The following is a 20,033-nucleotide window of genomic DNA, read 5'->3' on the forward strand; positions in this document are numbered from 1 at the left end:
TCCATGTGATATAAGTTTTCCAGCCAATATCAGCCTCTGCAAAACTCTACATGAATCCTTATGCAGAAACAGAGCTCAAAACACCCAAACTGGATTGGAACATAGAAGTACAAAATATTGCCATTGAACTGACCAAGCCTCAGGTAAGATTAGATTCAGTGGGACCTTTCCAGCTTTTTTAGCCTTATCTTGACTGCTTTTATCCTTTATGGTTATTTCTTCTGTAACGATCTGGTGGTTCTTTTGTTTCATTATGTTGTGATTTGACTCTTTAAAAAAAGTTTTTTTTTTTTTAGAAAATAAATTTGAAATTTAATAAAATTTCTTCATTTTATCTGATCTTTTCTTAAATGGTCGAGAATCTTATCAAACTATAGTGAATGACAGTATTTCCATTTAATTCACAATTGTTGATGGAGGATTTTAATATGTTTTTCCTTCCTCTGTTTTTAAGAGCAGACCCTTTTATATTAAATATTGTTTCTTTAAATTTTACAATAGCTATGTTGGCAGCTTCTTTTCTCCATTTGTTTCCCAAGCATGGTTATATGCTTGGAGAGTTTGAGTAGCAGATCTGGAGAATTGGAAGTGAAAGGACAAGAGATTTAGCTAATTGAACTTTAGCCTAGTGCTGTCCAATTAAAAATACAGTGCAAATCGTTTATGTAATTTTAGATTTTCTAGTAGTTACATTAGCAATGTAAAAAGAAAAAGGTGAAATTAACTTTAATCATATATTTTGTTTAATCTAACATTTCCAAAATATTATTATTTCAACATATAATCAGTATAAACAATTATAACAAGATATTTTACATCCTATTCCTCTGTTCTATGTCTTTGAAATCTGGAGTGTATTTTATATTACTATATGTTTCAATTCACATCAGATACATTTCAAGTGCTGAATAGCACCATGGTAGGTAACCCTTAGGTAGAACTTCATTAATTAAAATTAGAGAGGAGGAAGCTAGACTTACTTATTTCTCCATCTTGCCTGCAGTAGTGTTATTTCTGTGTGTGTGTGTGTGTGTGTGTGTGTGTTTTCCTCCATTTGAGCTGTTTATCAGATACAGAGTAGCTGTGTTAGTGATAAGACAGGTGCTTAAATAGATTTATCTTGCTTTAGGTATGCAGTAATTTTCTGGAGCACTTTGAAAATCAGCTTATAGACAGCTACTGCTGAAAAGATGTTGCAGAGGAAAAATATGTAGTTTTAAAAATAAGCATAGTCCATGTTAGCAGTTAATAGACACCATATTTCATTGTTCCAAAGATGTACATTTATTTCACATTTTAATATATCTGAAAGTAGGATGTATATCATTGGTGGTGTGACAGTTTAATTGGCAGTAGTTTTTCTTTTGCACTTAAACCTAAAAATTATGTTTCAACTTATAGTGTTTTAAATTTGATGAAATATACTGTATTATTGAGTTAACAGGCAACATTGTTCAGGGAATTTAGAGTCTCATTAGACTGAAAACCAGAATAAAATTTGGTCTTTATTCATGTGTGCAGTGTAATAAATTTAATTTTTTTTTTTTACTAGTACTTAAGTATGATTGATCTTTTGGAGTCAGTGGATTATATGGTTAGAAATGCGCCTTACAGGAAATATAAGCCTTATTTACCACTTCATACCAACAGTCGACAATGGTAAGTTAGGATTTGTTTTTTTATATTATGAGAAACATATAATCATATAATTAGGGACTCTCAGAGTTAAGAGAACTTTAAAGGTGTGTCCAGCGACATTTTCTTTTAAATAGACAAGAGAGTGATGTCATTTGTATGTCCATGTCACTTTTTTTGTAAACATATCTTCTTATACTCCTGCTCATAGACTTCCAGATTCTTAACTTAGCATTCAAGACTTTCAGCATTTTTCTAAAGCTTTTTGTTCATTAGTCACCCGCATGGACTCAAAGTTATAACCATACTGAAATACTTTTAATTTCCCACAGCATGTCGTTTTGTGCCTTTATGATTTTGCTTTGGCATACCCTCTTTCTGAAGGGTTTTATTTTATTTTATTTTATTTTATTTTTTTGTCTTTTTCGTGACTGGCACTCAGCCAGTGAGTGCACTGGCCATTCCTATATAGGATCCGAACCCGCAGCGGGAGCGTCGCCGCTCCCAGCGCCGTACTCTCCGGAGTGCGCCACGGGCTCGGCCCTGAAGGGTTTTCTTATATCTTAATCTATTTAAGTCAGAGAATTGTACTGGGGAATTGAAATCTTATTGCTGAGCTTTTACAGGAAAATAGTTAAGAACAAAAAATTTAACAGTGTAAGATCTAAAAAGTCAAAGCTGTTTTTCTGCTTTTTCTACAACCTTTATATTCAAATATGCATTAACAAAATTTGATTTTCAGGTGGAAATATGCAATTGATTCTGTTCTTGAAGTTCATATAAGAAGGTATACACAGATGTGGTCATGGAGTAACATTAAAAAGCACAGGCAGTTAGTCAAGAATTATAAAATCGCCTACAAAAACAAGCTAACCCAGACTAAAGTCTCAGAAGAAACGCAGAAACAAATTCAAGTATGTGTTGCATATATTAGTGAGAGTTATTATTTCTCTAATCATCCTTTAATATTAATTCTTCTGCATTTAATTTCAATCAAAATATAATTAAAAATTTTTTTATTGAATCAAAATGTTTATTGAATCATTTTTTTTGGGTTCAACGTTGACATATATTGATCAATATTACTAGCATATATATTGTTACAGATTGTACTTATTCTTTATGCCGCTTGTCTAACCTCTCACCATTCCCCTCTCCTTTCCCCCTCTAATTACCCTAGATTTCTTCTCTCCTTCTGAAAGAGTAATGATTACTCTGTTGATTTGTTGCCTAGATGATCTGTCCATTGCTTGGAGGTGTGTTCAAACAGGTCACCCAATATTATCGTAGAGCAGATGCTGCTTCTGTCACTCTGAATGCGCTCTGTGGGGAGAGATATCTTCTTCTTTTCTTTGGCCTCTTCTGGTGACTCTCCTTATGTCAATGCACTCCAGTGGCTGGTGGACCATCTGTGTGATGGTTGTGGTATCTAGCTGCATTTGCGGCAGCCATGGTTATTATGGTGGCTGTGATGGGCCACCCACATGGAGGTGATGTTTTTGGCATGCTCCTTGATGCTGGCATTGTGCCTGGTTATGGAAGGGGGGTCCAGTCTCCGGCTCCGTACCTCGGTCCCCGGGTGGGCCCGAGGCACTGGCAGTGTGCCTCGTTGTGTGTGGGGGGTCCAGTCCCTGGCTCTGTGCCTCCAGACCCCAGGCAGGCCCTGAGGCGCCGGTGGTGTGCCTGGTTTTGGGGGGGTGTCTGGTCCCTGGCTCTGTGCCTCAGGTCCCTGGGCGGGCCCCGAGGCATTGTGCATGGCCCGAAACTAATTTTTTGTCCTTTGCTTACTTCCAAAATGGGGGAACTTCCTGTGGGGACCAGTACTTGAGCTGTGCAGTTTAGCTAAATTGCTGCTTTGCTGCTGATTCCCTAGGGAAGGCTTTTTGTGCAGTTCAGGTTTTAATTGTTGACTTTATAGGTACTTCAGGTTCTCCAGAGACCTGGTGCACCTGGATTGTGTAGAATCTCTTGTCTGGGCCTGAGTCTTTTCATAAAACTGCACCCCATGCAATTCTGCATTCCTGACCAGTCTCCTCTGAGTGGTCCTTCACTGATTGGGGTGCTGGTCAGCTGTCCTTGCTGTGCCCCAGTGTTCCCCCAGTGGGCCCATCTCCCCGACCGTGCTGCAAACACTTCCCATGGGATAGGCTGGGTGCCGGTCCCTTGTAATGACTCACTGGCCTCTGAGTGGTCCTTTTTTTCAGTTGTTGTGGCTCCTTGCTCCTATGTTGGTCCACAGGAACCCTATTAGTGGTCTTGCTGGCCTGGGAGCTCCCAAGGCCCTCTTCTTCCCTGCTGCCTCCAAGCAACTTCATCTGAAGGGCACAGCTGCCGCTTTTGCTGGCTCCTGCTCCGTGCGCTTAGCAGCTCCAGCTTTAAAGTAGCCATGGCACAAAATGGTTGGAGCGGTTTTTTCTTTCTCTCATCATGGCTTCTCTCACCTTCACGCACTCTATAGGTCTCTCCTCCTCTTCCCCTGAGCTCTAGCAGCCCCAGCTTGGCTGTCATTGCTTTTTTATAGTTGCAAATTGGTTGATTTGTGGGAGAGAGTGATGCTGGGGACTGTCCATTCTGCCATCTTGACTGGAAGCCTCTCAAAATACAATTTTAGAAATAATTCTTTCATATCTTTTTGAGAGAATTTTATGGGAAAATGCAGAGTATATTTTCCCAGTTTTTTTCTTCTTTTAAAAAAAACAAAAACAAAAACAAAAACAAAACCCCTCTTACCCTGTCCTGATGTTAGATAAAGTAGATTTAGTATAAACTATTTGGGGAAATGTGTCTGGTTTTTATAATAATGTTTAGAAGATCAATGTCAAGGCTGCTTAAATATGTATTTATTAGCTAGCTATATTGTATTTGTATTATCAGGAAAAGCTCTATTTAATTATATGATAGTAGGTTTTTTTTAAGGGTTCAAAGTATTATTTATGAAAATCAGCTTTAACTCCTTGATAAAGGAGTCTTATTTATCCTCTTTTAAAAGATAGGAAACACACATTGAATACATAATTTGTTTAATATCATCTGATCTAGGTTAGAACTATTTCTGCCATTGATTCAAACATAAAGAATGATTTTAATTCTTACTGTTCTGAAATTATGAAAATCACCAGTATGATGTATTAGAAAAAGCAGAGGTACTGGAGTCAGATGGATTTGGGTTAAAGTGCGGTCTTGGATATTTACTAAGTGTTCATCTATCATGGACACAAGTTTCTCAGCTTCTTATCTGATGTTCTCATGTATTAAATGGAAATAATATCTGTCCTATAGAGTTGTCAGAATTGCATGAGGTAATACATAAAGCACCTGGGACACAGGTTACCCAGTAAATTTTAGATTCTTCCTACATACTTCTATATAAATTCTCCAAATCAGTTTTTATGTCAGCCTACTTAATGACTTGCAGAATTTTATGTTCTCAAATTTTGTGTTTTGTAATAGTGCCTTTAGCACAGTGGTTGAAAAATAATACAGAATAGGGGAGAGTAAGAAGTAAAAACCATAAAAATAATATAAAACAAGTTTTGTTCCTAAATATTGTTTCCACGTGCATGTAAGGCTATCTGTGAATTATAATGGTCTGACAGAAAAATGATTACATACTGTATCTAATGAGAATTTGCTTTCTTGGAAAACTTATTTTTTCTTATTGTACAACATTAAAAAATTTAAAAGCCTAATGTATGTTCAGATTTATATATATACTTTTAATAGATCACAAATACTGGTGATGGGCTAGATAAGCCTAGAAATCATAGAAGAAAAATATTTTTCATGTAATGAACATTTTCCTTGTTTATATGTGTCTCTTTGTTTTATAGGACTTGGAGAAGACTCTTGATGTTTTTAACATAATTTTAGCAAGGCAACAAGCACGAATTGAGGTAATCATTTTTATTAGCTGATTTTCTGTTTTAAACATGTTAATACCACCCTTTTAAACTTAGGATCAAGAAATCTAAATTTCATGGGAAGTCATTGAGATTTACCCAAGTGAGAGTAGACGTTGAATTTAGTCTTAATTTAGTCTCAGGAGAAAACAAACTGGAATACTGGAAAAAAGCCACTAGCATGAAGGGGAAAAACTTTAAAACTTATATAACCCCAAATTTGAAAAATCCCCAAAAGAAAGTCATTCATAATCCTAGGAACTTAGAATGCTACTATTTCAAGGAAGAGAGAGTGATCAACCATGACAGATGCACCTGATTGGTCAACTGAACTAGGATTGAGATTGAACTAATGTTCAAGTTACACTTACCAAATTTGGAATGTTTTCAGCCATTAGTTTTTGAAATAATTTTTTGGCCCCAATTTCTTTTTTTCTTCTCTCCTTCTTGAACTTTAATTATATATATATATATATATAAAGGCAAGGATGAAAACACCCATATAAATATATATATATTTATATATAATCTATCTATATATGCTATTTGTATGTATTAACACATATTTTTTGTATATTTTAGACCTTTTGATATTATACCATAGGTTGTTGAGGCTCTGTTCTTTTTTTATAGTGCTTCATTTGCAATGCCAGTAGAAACATTTATCTGACATCATTATAAATAGCTGAATAGTATTCCATTCTTTGCATATACCAGAATTTGCTTCACTGTTTCCCACTGGTTATATTTAATTATAAGCTACACCACAATGAATAGCCTTGTCTCTACATTTTCTCAAATGTCTCTTATATTCTTATTTTCTTAAAGACAAATTCCCTAAGGTACAGTTATTGGGTCAGAGAATATGAATATTTTAAAATGTATTTGCTATTGCTCTTGATGTTATGAGATAGAGGAATAAATCACTGGAAGAAAATCATTTTAATCATCCCTATGTTGCTTCAATTTAATTGTGTGTTCTTAATACTTGTTACAGTTACTAAAAAACTGAACAGGATTAATTATTGTATGCATTGGACAAAGAAGGATGGATGTAGCAGAAGAGAAGACAATTACATTCGTCTAAGATTGATGTTTTTTTCCACTTTTCATGGAATGTGCACAGGGCCGGAGAGTTTAAAATATAGGCAGAGGATTGGCCAAATTATTTACCATGGGCTGAAGAGAAAAAGAAATAAAAGCAACAGAGGAATATTTGGGGAAAAGTGAAAGGGTTCTGTGTCCATCTTCATATTAGGTCTTATTTATTTTTGGTCTCATATATATATATTTTTTACTTTGAAATAATTATTCACAGGAAATTGCAAAGATAGTTTACAGAGGTCCTGCATGCCTTTCACCCAGTATCCCTAGTGGTTACATATTACATAATTATAGTACAATATCAAAACCAAGAATTTGACAATGGAATGATGTGTATGTATAGTTCTATGACAGCTCTCATATTTTTAAGTGATAATTCTGTATTTTTAAAATGGTAATTATCAACATATGAAAAGCTTTGTTTCAACATTCTTTATTCTGTTACTTTTTCTTCATAGCCTTTCATTGTTTGAAATTAGTATTTTTATTTGTGTGCTTTCATATTAATTCATTTGTTTTTTCTCTTTATTAAGTCTTTCTACATTTTTCAGTTTATTTTGAAATTTCTTGAATTTTGTAAAATGCTGATCATACCTTTAACCAAGATTTCAATGCTAATAGTGGCCTTATCTTTTTTCATTTAAAAAATTTTCAGATATTTCAGTAGAGATTAGGGAGGAAGAAAGTAGAATGTTGAGATTTGTTATCACATTATCTCAATATTTCTTATATTATTTTTTAATCCCTTACTGATTAACTTCAATTAATTTACTTTTTCAAAACCAAAAATCTTTTTCCTTAAAAGTTTCCTTAAAGATAAAAAATGTATATCTATTATCATAAAGTCAAATTTTTATGGGGTTTAAAACAGTATGACAACAGTAAAAAAAATTAATTTAGTGCCCTCCCTTTTAAAACTATCAGTTTACTTAAGAAAGATTATAATAAAATAATTCAAATGCTTTATAGCTGTTTCTGTATTTAGATTTATAAAGAACTGTTCATGAATCCATGTGTTTATCAAGTCCAAGTGTCTAAGAGAGGTTTGAGCTTGTCGTCTCTGGTTGCATTTTCCCTGAAAGCATTGGTGGTAGATTCTTTAAAGCTTGAAAGCCCAAATGACATATATTTAATTGAGTGTCTTTTCCAAAATAGCTCAGTTTCATCTACTTGTGAAACTGTTGAAATGGTTAAACTTCCTGCTTGATGATGTCTGCTGTTGTTGAAGGAAACTCTTTTGTTGTCATCTCAGTGTTTCTGAACCCTGGCTGCACATTAGAATTACCTTGGGAATTAAAAAAAATACTGATGCCTGTAACTCAAGATTTGATTTAATTGGTATATGGTGGGGCTTCGGCATTGGCATTCTTTTTAAAGCTTCTGCGTGGTTCTTGTGTGCAGCACGGCTTGAATAGCACTGAGCTGTGGTATCACAGTAGCTGATTTGTGATTCACTTTCAATTTGCAGATTCAAACAGGTCTTGAACGGATGCGCTCATCCATGGCTTGTGACAGAAGTTTAACATTTCCTCATGCTTAGTCTTTACATTCACTAATCGCACCTGTTCTGCTACAGAATTCAACTCATTTCTTTTGGGTTTTCTCACTTTTTATTACACACAGAGGCTTATAATGTTAATTCACTACCAGTTTAAAATGCTTTAAATTCTAAGTGGGAAAATTATTAAAATCTACTTATTCTGGGAATGAGAACATAGAGTCTAAATTACTTATCACTTTTATTCTCCTTATCCGTCTGTTTTCTGCTTTTTGATTATTCATCAATGTTTCACTGAAAAGTGGTCAAAAAGAAGGAACGACAGAAAATCCAGACAGAATTTGCTGAGAAAAGAGGATGAAATGAGACTCGAAGACTGTTTATTTATATTCCTCTATCCCCCGCCAGCAATGTATTATAAATTCTCAAATATGATTGTTTTAAACTAATACTTTTTGGGTGTGGAAACATCTTCCCTTCAGGGAACTTTTCATTTTATAAACTTGCAGTTCTAATGGCTCCTTAACCTAAAAATTTGTAAGTCACATTGCTCAGAAAAATTTTGCTCAAACCTTAATTATATTGCTGGTAAAATGCAGCCTCATCACAGTGCTATCAGTTGGTAAGGGAAGTAATTTAAAGGGGACCTACATTAACCAAACCATGTCGTAAACATCATTTAATAAGAAACTGGCTTTTTTTTTTTGACTGTTTAAATCTAATGTAGTGTTAAAAATATTAACTATTATTCTTACTTAGCTACACCTGAAAATAAAGAGGGCATTATTTATTCAATTAAATTTTTAAATTTTTATTTTTTAGGTGATACGGTCTGGACAAAAATTAAAGAAAAAGTGTGCTGACACAGGCGAGAAACGTGGAGGCTGGTTTAGTGGGTTTTGGGGTAAGAAGGAGTCTAAGAAAAAAGACGAAGAATCATTGATTCCTGAAAGTAAGTTCCAAGTCAGATAATTTATTGTACACTGATGAGAAAAAAACTATATAAATTCTTTTTTGGCTTATTAGTTGAATTATGTCAAAATACTTTTGAAACATAAGCAAATACAAAGGGGTTTCAAAAAGTTTGTGGAAAGAGGCCGGCCCGTGGCTCACTCAGGAGAGTGCGGTGCTGGTAACACCAAGGCCATGGGTTCAGATCCCATATAGGGATGGCCGGTTCGCTCACTGGCTGAGCGTGGTGCTGACAACACCAAGACAAGGGTTAAGATCCCCTTACCGGTCATCTTTAAAAAAAAAAAAAAAAAAAAAAAAAAAAAAGTTTGTGGAAAGATTTGTATTACCTTTTAATTCCATTTTTCCGTGAACCTTTTAAAGTACCCTCCTCGTACATCAGGCTGGTACATTCATGTGTTTACCTAACTAAAAGGAAACTTTGATTTTCTTGAGAAAAATTATTTATGTCAAATTTAAAATGTTTAGATTGAGAGGTCTCAACATTTAGCATTCCTTATTGTTGCTTTTTACATGGATATTTAATTACAAGTTTCACTGAAGTTTTAAAATACAGTTGACCTATGAACAATGCAGGGGTTGGGAGCACCCCCAACCGCCCCCCCAGTCAAAAATCTGCTTATAACTTTTGACCTCTCCAGCACTGAACTATTAACAGCCTACTGATAACATAAACACTCAATTAACACATTTTTGTATGTAATATGCTATATGTATATACATATGCCTGCTTGCGTAGCTGAAGTGATGGCTTCATGAATTTACTTTTTTTTTTGCAATCGTCCTTATGCTGGATTAATTTATCTTGAAATTGCAGGCAACCACAATTGCTGACCTCAGTCTGTGTCACATATGAAGCAATTCATTTTTTTCTTGTAATATCATGACTTTTCTTTGTTTCTTGAGAGCACTTCCAGCATCACTAGTGACACTTCATATGTCCCATGGTGTTATTCAAGGTGTACAATATTGCACTAAACACGTTGAAAAATACACGAGAACCACAAGAGATCACTTTTTACTGCAGTATTCAATTTACTGGAGAGATGAACTGCCCACACTGAGATGATTAGCCTGACATGGCATTTTAAGTGGATACTCTCAACACTTGACTTCACCGCAACAGCAACAGGAAGTGGCTGAGAAATTATTACACTAGTACAGTAGGTACTACAGTTAATTTTATGCAGTTATGATTTAATACTGCATCTTTACATTCATTTAAATTTCTTTCGACTGCAAATAGCACCGTGTATGGTCTGCGTGTGCATACGTTTTGATAAATTAATTTTTTATAATAGATTTGTGTATATTTTGTGGTAGTAAATGATAAAATCCAGCCAGCTGCCAAAAAAAGAAAAAGATAAAATAGCTAGTATCTAAATATATTTTATGCATTCATGACATACCTAATTTTGTCTTAATTTTTTCTATGTTTCTAGGCTATGTGGTTCATCTGTGTGTTTTTTCAAATTGTCACAAATCTCTAAAACATTTTCTAGTATATTGAAAAAAATCCAAGTATAAGTGGACCCATGCATTTCAAACCCATCTTGTTCAAGGGTCAACTGTATTTAGGGAATTCTAAAATCCTAATATAAGAACTGAATTTCCTTAATGGTGTCTCTTTGGCTTTTCTTGACCCAAGCAATCAAATATAGGATGATTATTTTAGTTAGTCAAAATAGTATATTAGGGGAAATTACCTGGCTGAATTTGCTTTACCGTTTATGTCTATTGATTTTATTTCTGTTGACTTGTTAGTTTGGTTTGATTTTTCAGTTGTATCTGTAGAACTGAAACAATTAATTTCTTAAAATATTGTCTTTTCTTTGTAGCCATTGATGACCTTATGACTCCAGAGGAAAAAGAAAAGCTCTTCACTGCTATTGGTTACAGTGAGAGCACCCACAACCTAACTTTACCAAAGCAGGTAATTATTTAGGTTATTTAATAGGTATTTTGTTTCATTTTATTGTATTATGTTGAATTGGGTTAAACAAGTTAAAGACTTTTTAAGTAATTAATAAAAAAATGTTATCATTAGTTTCTACTTTACTATTTAATTGTTAAATGCTTTCAGTCAGTCCTTACCAATTAAAATGTTTTCTCCAACTTTAGATTTAGTTGCTTTAGTAAATGAAAGAATAACCTGATAAAAAGTACTTAGTATATTAAATTGAATCTTTAAAAAAGTTTCTTATTTTTTTTTTATTGTGAAATGTAACTCATATAAAAGAGTGAGCAAAACCAAAATGTAATGCTCATTTGCTTGATCAGAAAGGAAACAGGTATGTAATTACTATCAAGGTTAAGATTTATAATATTGCTGCCTCCATAAAAGTCCCTACATCCCCTTATCATTGCTTTTCAGAGGTAATCATTAGTCTGACTTTTATGGTAATCATTTCTTTGATTTCCTTTTGTTTATTGAAATGAACTTTCCCTATTGCTCTCCAGTTACCCCTTCATCATCAGTCAAGTGTCCATATACTTGTGGAATCTGTTCTATTGTATTCACCATTTGTCTGTCTTTGTAGTATGCTATCTTAGTTACAATAATTTTGTAATCAGTCCTGTGACCTAGCTGTGTAAAATTTTCAACTTTGGTCTTTTTAAAGATTGCCTTGTCTATTGACTTTGAATTTCCATATTAATTTTAGAATCGGCAAGTCAGTTTTTACAAAAAGTGAGATTTTGGTTGGGATTTTATAGAACCTATAAATTAATTTGGTGAGAGCTATGTCTTTATTGTATTGAATCTTTTAATCTGTAAATATAGCATATGCCTCTATTTACCTCTTTCATTCCTCTCAATAATGTTTTGTAGTTTTCTCTGTAGAAGTTGAATGTCTTTTGTTGGGTTTGTTATAAATGGTGTTTAAAAATTTTTTTGAGGTAGAATTTGCATAAGTTTACAAATTGTAAGGTTCATTTTGAGCAATTTGGATAATTGAATAGACCTGTGTAATGACCACCCAAAACAAGGTAGAGAACATTTCTGTCCCCACTAAAAGTTCTCTTTGACCTTTTCCAGTCAGTTTTTCTCTCCTGACTTCCAAAAGCAACCACTTTATGACTTATGTCACCATAGATTACTTTTTTCTGTTCATGTATTTTTGTTAGTTTTTTGCTTCCTTTGCTCAAGATAATGTTTTGTGATATTTATCCAGGCTGTGTGTGTTTCAGTAGGTTGTTCTTTTTCATTGCTGAATTGTATTTCATTGTATAGCACAATTTGTTATCCATCTCCTGATGATATATGCAAGGGTACTTCAAAAAGTTCATGGAAAGATTAATTTTTTTTATTTTTTCCCCAAACTTTTTGAAATACCCCCTTATTTTTGTTGTTCCAGGTTTTGGCTCTTATAAATAAGGCTGCTGTAAACATTCTCGTGCAAGTCTTTTGTGGACATATGTTTTCATTTCTCTTGGGTACCCGGGAATGTAATTGCTGGGTCATAGGGTAGATGTACATATAGCTTTTAAAAATACTGGCAAACAGTTCTCCAAAATGGTTGTAATCTTTTATATTCTCACCACCAATATCAGTTGCTCCATATCCTTGCCACATTTGGTATTGTCAGGCTTTTTAATTTTAGCAATTTTGGTGGTTATGATATGTTTTTCCACTATGGTTTTAATTTGCATTTTCCTGATGACTAATTATGTTGAGCATCTTTTCATGTCTTGTTGGCTGTCTCTACGTGTTCATTGTGAATTGTCTGTTAAAGTGTTTTTTTGCCCATTTTGAAACTGGGTTGTCTGTCCATTATTTCCCTTCTGCCTGAAGAATGCCCATTATATGAGGGCACTTCAAAAAGTTCATGGAATGAATTGTATTATCTTTCAGTTCTGTTTTTCCATGAACTTTTTGAAGTACCCTTGTATTATTTTCTTTAATGCTGTCTGCTAATGATAAGTTTTTATTTTGTTTTTCTGAAAATATATCTATTTTACCTTCTTTCCTGAAGGATACTTCTTTTTCTGTGTATAGAATTCTAGGTTGTTAATTATTTTCTTTCAGAGTTTTGGCGATATAATTGCACTGCTATTTGGCCTACCTTGTTTCTTTTGTGTATTCAGTTTTAGTCTTACTGATCACTTTGAAGGTAATCTCTTCCATTTGTCTGTTTTTAAAATAATCTGTTTACCTTAGGTTTTCAGTAGTTTTTCTGTGATGTCCTTAGGTATGTATTTGTTTTTGTTTATAGTGTTTGGACTTGTTAGGCCATCTTGAGGTTTCATCAGTCTGGGAGAAATTAACACTTTAAATTTTGTTTCTGTCCCATTATTCTCTTTCCCTTCTTCTTTAGGGACTTCTAATGTACATAGTTGGATCTTTTTGTGATATCTCATGTATCTCTTATTCTCTCTTCTGTGTTTCCAAGTTCTTCATCTATCCATTCTTCGTTTGGATAGTTTCCTCTAATTTTCTTTTCAGCTTTTTTTGTATTACTGTTAAACCCATTCATTGAGTTCTTAATTTGTTTTTGTATTTTTTAGTTCTTCAAATTCCATTTGTTTTTTTTCTTTTTTTAAAATAGCTCCCAAATTATTTGCTGACATACTCAGTTTTGTGTTTTATCACTTTGAACCTAGAAACATGGTAGTCTGATGTCTGGAGCTCCTGTGAATCTGTTTCTATATTTTGTTATTCTCTTTTTTGTTCTAACTTGTTCTGAATCTTGTGAGCCTGTTTGTGTGTGTGAGAGAAAGACAGAGAGTGTGTATGTGGACTTTTTTCTTCTTAGAAATATGGGAAATAATATCTTCCTCCAGAGGAGGTGTATATTTTACTTCAAAGGGAATTTTTTCTCTTTCTGCTGTTTGTATCCATCAACACTTGGGATCAACTCAGTTTTATTTGGGGGATTGAGATGCTTTGATTCTGTGCTGCAGACTGTCACATTCTGGCTATTTCCTGTTCACCTCTACTGCTATGATGTAGCCTTTAGGGGTCTGAGCTAGAAAAGCGGGTGTTTTATCAGTGCCATTACCCCTTGGTGGGACTGGTTTTCAGTTTCTATCCTGCTAGCATAGCTTCACAGCTTCTAGGCTGCTCCCTCTTAAATTTTCAAATAACTGTAGAGGAAACACATCCCCAAATTCCAGAGTAACTTCCCTGGTTCTATGTCCTGCCTCCAATCTTGACTCATATATTTTGGGGTTAGGATTTTTTTTCAGTGTCCTGTTAACTCCCCACATTCATCGAGCAGATGTTCTTTATAGGTTCTCTTTTCCTTAGCCAGAGAGTTGATCTGAATTACTTAGTTTGCTTTAGTGAAAACTGCTGAACTGAATCTTCATGCTACAAAATATTTTATTTCATTATTTTATCCTTTAAAACCAAGAGAAATGAATTTTTGGATATTTTGCAAATGTCCTATATGAGCAGTCAATTTTATGTTGAAATATCTGAGTTTCTTCATTTATAGTGAGCATATGGATGCCAGAACCTACCATGCTTCATTAGTTAGATTACTTTATAATTCAACAAATTTAAGAAGAAATTATTAAAGTAATAATTATTTTAACTTTAACAGTTTTTATTTATTTTTTTTGTTTAGTATGTTGCCCATATAATGACTCTGAAGTTAGTAAGTACCTCTGTTACAATCAGAGAAAATAAAAATATTCCAGAAATACTGAAAATTCAGATAATTGGCCTGGGCACTCAAGTATCTCAGCGACCAGGAGCACAAGCACTTAAGTAAGTTTGCAAAGACTTATTTCAATCTTTATTTCTAGTTATGATTTTAGGTTAAAATAATAAAGAGAGTGTTATTCTGACTTTAAAAACATCTGATCATTGGTAGCTCTTCTTATTTTCCTTTAGCGTGCCAAGATAGTCTTTTTATATTTGCTTTTGTTTTGTTACGGATCTATATGGTGAGTTCATCGTTTATTCTACCCTCCCTCTCTTCACAAATATTTATTGGATTCTATTTATTGGTTACTATTTATGCTGTGAAAGATACTCATAGGTACAGTAAGATTCTGTTTTCGGGAAGTTTGTGCTGTAGTTGATAAGAGAGGGTACATAAAAAGTTAATAATTCAAAAACCGTGTAACATATTAGACAGCTTGAAGGTGAGAAGATGCTGTCTCATAGTTAGTTACCTCATAGTTACTGCTACGTAGGCTCAGTTGTGGAAGAGAATAACTGAGCTAAGAGAAAGCGTAGGCTAGCTGAATGGAAAGGACTAAGAGAAGCAGGGAAGAGGTAGAGGGTGTTGAGGGTAGCATGGAAATAGGGAGATGAGTTATCCATGTCACATGAGTTTATATTTATACAACAGTCATCAGAACTTTTGTAGTGTTCTCAAGTTGGCTCAAGTGGGCTTTTCATGTGGATGAAGAGCAATTAATAAAAACAACAACGACATAAAAAAACCCCCCAGATTGTGTGGGTAATTGAAGGCCAGGCTAGGAAGATTGAACTTAAGCTCTGGGTAATGGGCATGGTCCTGGCTCTCAAAGGAATGTTTTAAGGACAATTTGTATTTTAACCTATTACATTACAAAGGATCTTCTTTATATTACTTCTTTTTTCTTCATTGGATCGTAGAGTGGAAACAAAATTAGAACACTGGTATATAACAGGTCTGAGACAACAAGATGTTGTACCATCTCTTGTGGCTTCAATTGGTGATACTGCATCATCCTTACTTAAAATTGAGTTTGAAACCAATCCAGAGAAGAGTCCTGCTGACCAGACTCTGATTGTTCAGTCTCAGCCGGTGGAGGTCATCTACGATGCTGTAAGTGCGAGGAGAAAGTGACTCTATTAAAACCATCTTATACTTCTGAATATGATTTTCTTATTTCTCTTTTATATTTAACATTTATTTACTTAACAGGTAAGTTTCCTAATGTTTTTTTCTTGTTTCAAAAGCAGTACCTCTACCATTTAATTTTGATTTTTCTCTAAATACAGATTTTTTTTCTACCGTAAGATTTATCTGTGCTTATGTTAAATGTAAAAAAATTAAAAAAAAAATCATGTGATTATGCCAACTACTCCAAATAGTTACACACTGACTTTCTACTCCATTTCTTTTTTGCTTATTCCCCTTTTCCCTTCAGAGTTTGGAACCAATTCAAGGAGTGATGAAAATAATTTTATTAGTGATTAAAAGAATTTTACTTAGATGTTATAAAAAAATGGTGGCTCAAGTTCCATATCTTTGGCTTCACCTTATATTCAGTCTGTCTTAACTCTCATCTCAAATTAGCCAGCAGGACGGGCATGGTTCAGTACTCATCACATCACTTGAAGGTTGGCCCCACCCTGTTATTGAGATCCGTGACTTACTTTTACTTTACATTTTAGAGCTGGATCCACAGTGTGTGGAGTAGATAGTATATAAAGACTTCAGAACTCATTGTAGTCTCTGATTTTTAAAAAAAATTCAATTATGGTAAAATACACATAAAATTTACCACCTTAATTATTTTTATGTGTACAGTTCAGTAATGTTAAGTACATTCACATACAACCAATCTCCAAAACTCTTCATCTTGAGAAATCTGTTTTTTTACATTCAAGCTCTGCTTGTAGATAAGGGCTGAGCAGCTTTTCTTCAATTTATTTTCTAAATTTTAAAGTACAAGGAAATCCAATTACAGTGTAGAGAAGTAGTTTCACCTTCTGACTACATCAGAGACTAAAGCTTGAAGTAATGTCTGTTGACAACCATAAGTGCACAAACATCTGAATCATGGCTGTTTCAGAAGGGAAAGAGAAAGGAAAAGAAAAATGGGAATAAGACAAGAATGCTCACTCTCACCACTCCTATTTAACATAGCATAGGAAGTACTGGCCAGAATAATCAGGCAATAGACAGAAATAAAGGGTATCCAGATGGGAAAAGACAAAGTCACACTGTCCCTGTTGACAGAAGATATGATCCTATATATAGAAAAACATTAAGACTCTATTAAGAAAACTCTTAGAGGCAATAAATTATTTCAGTAAAGTTTCAGGATACAAAATCAACATGCAAAAATCAGTAGTGTTTTTATACTCTAATAACAAACTAGGAGAAAAAGAAGTCAAGAAAGAAAGCCCATTTACAATAGTCATCAAAGAAATGAAATACCTAGAAATAAATTTAATCAAGGAGGTGGAAGATCTTTACAACAAGAACTACAAGTCACTGTTGAAAGAAATGAGAGGACATAAAAATATGGAAAGACATTCCATGCTCTTGGATTGGAAGAACTGATATTGTGAAAATGTCCATACTACCCAAGGGAATCTACAGATTCAGTACATTCCCTATCAAAATACCAATGACATTCTTCGCAGCAATAGAAAAAATAATTCTAACATTCATATGGAACAACAGAAGACCCTGAATAGCCAAAGCAATCATGAGCAAAAAACCAAAAAAACAAAAAAACATTAAAGCCAGAGGCATCACACTATGTGACTTCAGATTATACTACAAAGCTATAGTAACCAAAACAGCATGATACTGGCATAAAAACAGACACTTGGACCAATGGAACAGCATAGAGAAACCAGAAATCAACCCACGTACTTACCGCTAACTGATCTTTGACAAAGGCAATAAGAACATACATTGGGGGAAAGAGTGCATCTTCAATAAATGGAAAACTGGATGTCCATATGTCAAAGAATGAAACTAGACCCATACCTCTCACCATATACCAAATTAAACTCAAAATGGACTAAAGCCTTAAATATAAGACTGGAAAGTACAAAACTCTTTAAAAAAAAACATAGGAGAAACACTTCAGGAAGTAGGACTGGGCAAAGACTTAATGAATAAAACCCCAAAAGCACAGGCAACAAAAGAAAAAAAATACACAATACCTGCACTGACATGTTTATTGTAGCTCTATTTTCAGTAGCCAAGAGTTGGAAGCAGGCTAAATGTCCATCGACGGATGACGAGATAAGGAAAATGTTGTATATGTACACAATGGAATACTACTCTGCCATAAAAAATGAATGAAATTCTGCCATTTGCAGCAACATGGATGAAATTAGAAAAAATTATGTTAGGTGAAATAATCCAGGCACAGAAAGAGAGATACTGAATATCTTCACTCATAGTGGGAGCTGAAAAAATAAATAAAGAAGAAAGAAAGATACAACAATTACAGTAATTCCTTGAACTTTCAAAAGGAGAGAACTGAGGGGGTGGGTAGTGAGAGAGGGGGGAAGGTGGAATTGGTAAAGGGACATGAAAGTCAACTACATTGTATATTGATAAATTGAAAAAAAAAAATGGAACTGAGGCCAGTAGAGGTGGGAAAGGGGGAGGGGGAGTGGGATTTATTGAGAAATTGGTAAAGGGCCACAAATTTTGATTATATTGTATAATGGTGAATATACTAATAATCCTGATTTGAGCATCATATATTCTACATAGGTATTGATATTCAACACTGTATCCCACAGATATGTACAATCAGTTATGATTCAATAAAAAGGAAGACATTATTGTGTATATCTTGGTTATATTCTAAAATTCTTTTACAGAAAACCATCAATGCAGTGGTTGAATTCTTTCAATCAGATAGAGGATTGGATCTTGAGCAAATAACATCAGCTACATTGATGAAGTTGGAAGAAATTAAAGAGAGAACAGCTACAGGTAAAGAATTGATTATGTACATAAGCAATACCTAAACTTTACAAAGTTTGTCTGTTCTAATGTAAACGTATTTAAGGTAGTATAGATTGCTTTGTTTTTTGTTTTAATTTCAGGCTGTATTATACAGTGGACACAGCTTACACAAATCCAAATATACTTGCTAGACAGGGTGAGAAAGAGAATAATATGGGGTGTAGATTATTCTGCCTGCCATGACATTCAAGAACCTGTGTCCCAGAATGAGCTTGAGATATAAATCTTCCCTCCAGCTCAGTTCTTAAGAAACTGTTAACCCTACTGTGTGTGAATCTAGTTTTAAAGATAATACTTTTGGATAACATTGCCTCTAAACTCAAGCCAACTATTTTATTTGGTTGCTTAACCAATATATTATAATACACTCTTTCATACCTGGATAAAATACTAGCTATGTTGGGTTTACTCTGCTGTGCGGTGATGTTACTATTTCCCATTGAGTATGTGTAATTTTCACCTTACATGATTAATTGAGAATCTAATTTGTGAGAAGAATTGACTCCTCTGTAATACTTTCCAAGTAAAATTTTTATTCTAGTTGTAAATAATATGATTACATATTTCAACTTGACCATCTAATCTTTTATTATTTTTTTGCCTTCTTTAGGACTTACACATATTATTGAGACTCGAAACGTCCTTGATTTAAGGATAAATCTGAAGCCTTCTTATCTAATAGTTCCACAGACAGGTTTCTACCACAAAAAGTCAGATCTTCTCATTTTAGATTTTGGTACATTTCAGGTAGGTATATATTCGTTTTTGTTTGCCCATCTTTGAACAGCTTGGTAGCTAGCTTCTGATAATTTGCTTTTTTTCCCTCAGAGTTCCCTTAAACTAAACCTGGACTTATTTTTTCTTAGCTTTTAGACAAGTCTAGTTTATAGTATTTTATATATATATGCATATTTTGGCTATTAAAACAAACAAACACCCTCGCCCAAAATGTTGTGTAATGGTTGGTGATTTGACATTGAGGAACAGATTTCTGTCTTTTCCTAGTTGGAGAGAAGCATGCCTAATTTTTATGGTTTCCAGAGTTTTTCCATACCAGGGTACTTCAAAAAGTTTGTGGAAAAATAGAATTAAAAGATAATATGAATCTTTCCATGACTTTTTGAATATCCCCCATACAGTGTTATTTGTTGCTTACACATTTCAACTATAGGAAATTGTACACATGAATATATATATATTTAGAAGGTAAAGATTCAAGAAATATAGTCTTGAATTGATCCTTGGTTCCACTGGGAAGGG

At 33.9% G+C, this 20,033-nt stretch overlaps 1 protein-coding gene across 4 annotated transcripts in view; it reads left to right on the plus strand.

Annotated features, from left to right (window-relative positions):
- Window positions 1-20,033, plus strand: part of VPS13C (vacuolar protein sorting 13 homolog C) — a 172,241-nt gene that overhangs the window by 39,790 nt on the left and 112,418 nt on the right. For all 4 annotated transcript variants that reach the window (XM_063091557.1, XM_063091558.1, XM_063091559.1 and 1 more), the window contains exons 11-20: window positions 16-143; window positions 1,553-1,659; window positions 2,378-2,549; window positions 5,466-5,528; window positions 8,959-9,088; window positions 10,947-11,041; window positions 14,679-14,821; window positions 15,680-15,872; window positions 18,626-18,740; window positions 19,384-19,520. In XM_063091557.1, coding sequence (XP_062947627.1) covers window positions 16-143; window positions 1,553-1,659; window positions 2,378-2,549; window positions 5,466-5,528; window positions 8,959-9,088; window positions 10,947-11,041; window positions 14,679-14,821; window positions 15,680-15,872; window positions 18,626-18,740; window positions 19,384-19,520 — 1,283 coding nt within the window. The remainder of the gene's footprint in view (window positions 1-15; window positions 144-1,552; window positions 1,660-2,377; window positions 2,550-5,465; window positions 5,529-8,958; window positions 9,089-10,946; window positions 11,042-14,678; window positions 14,822-15,679; window positions 15,873-18,625; window positions 18,741-19,383; window positions 19,521-20,033) is intronic.

The sequence above is a fragment of the Cynocephalus volans genome, chromosome 3, assembly GCF_027409185.1.
Source record: "Cynocephalus volans isolate mCynVol1 chromosome 3, mCynVol1.pri, whole genome shotgun sequence".
NCBI lineage: Eukaryota > Metazoa > Chordata > Mammalia > Dermoptera > Cynocephalidae > Cynocephalus > Cynocephalus volans.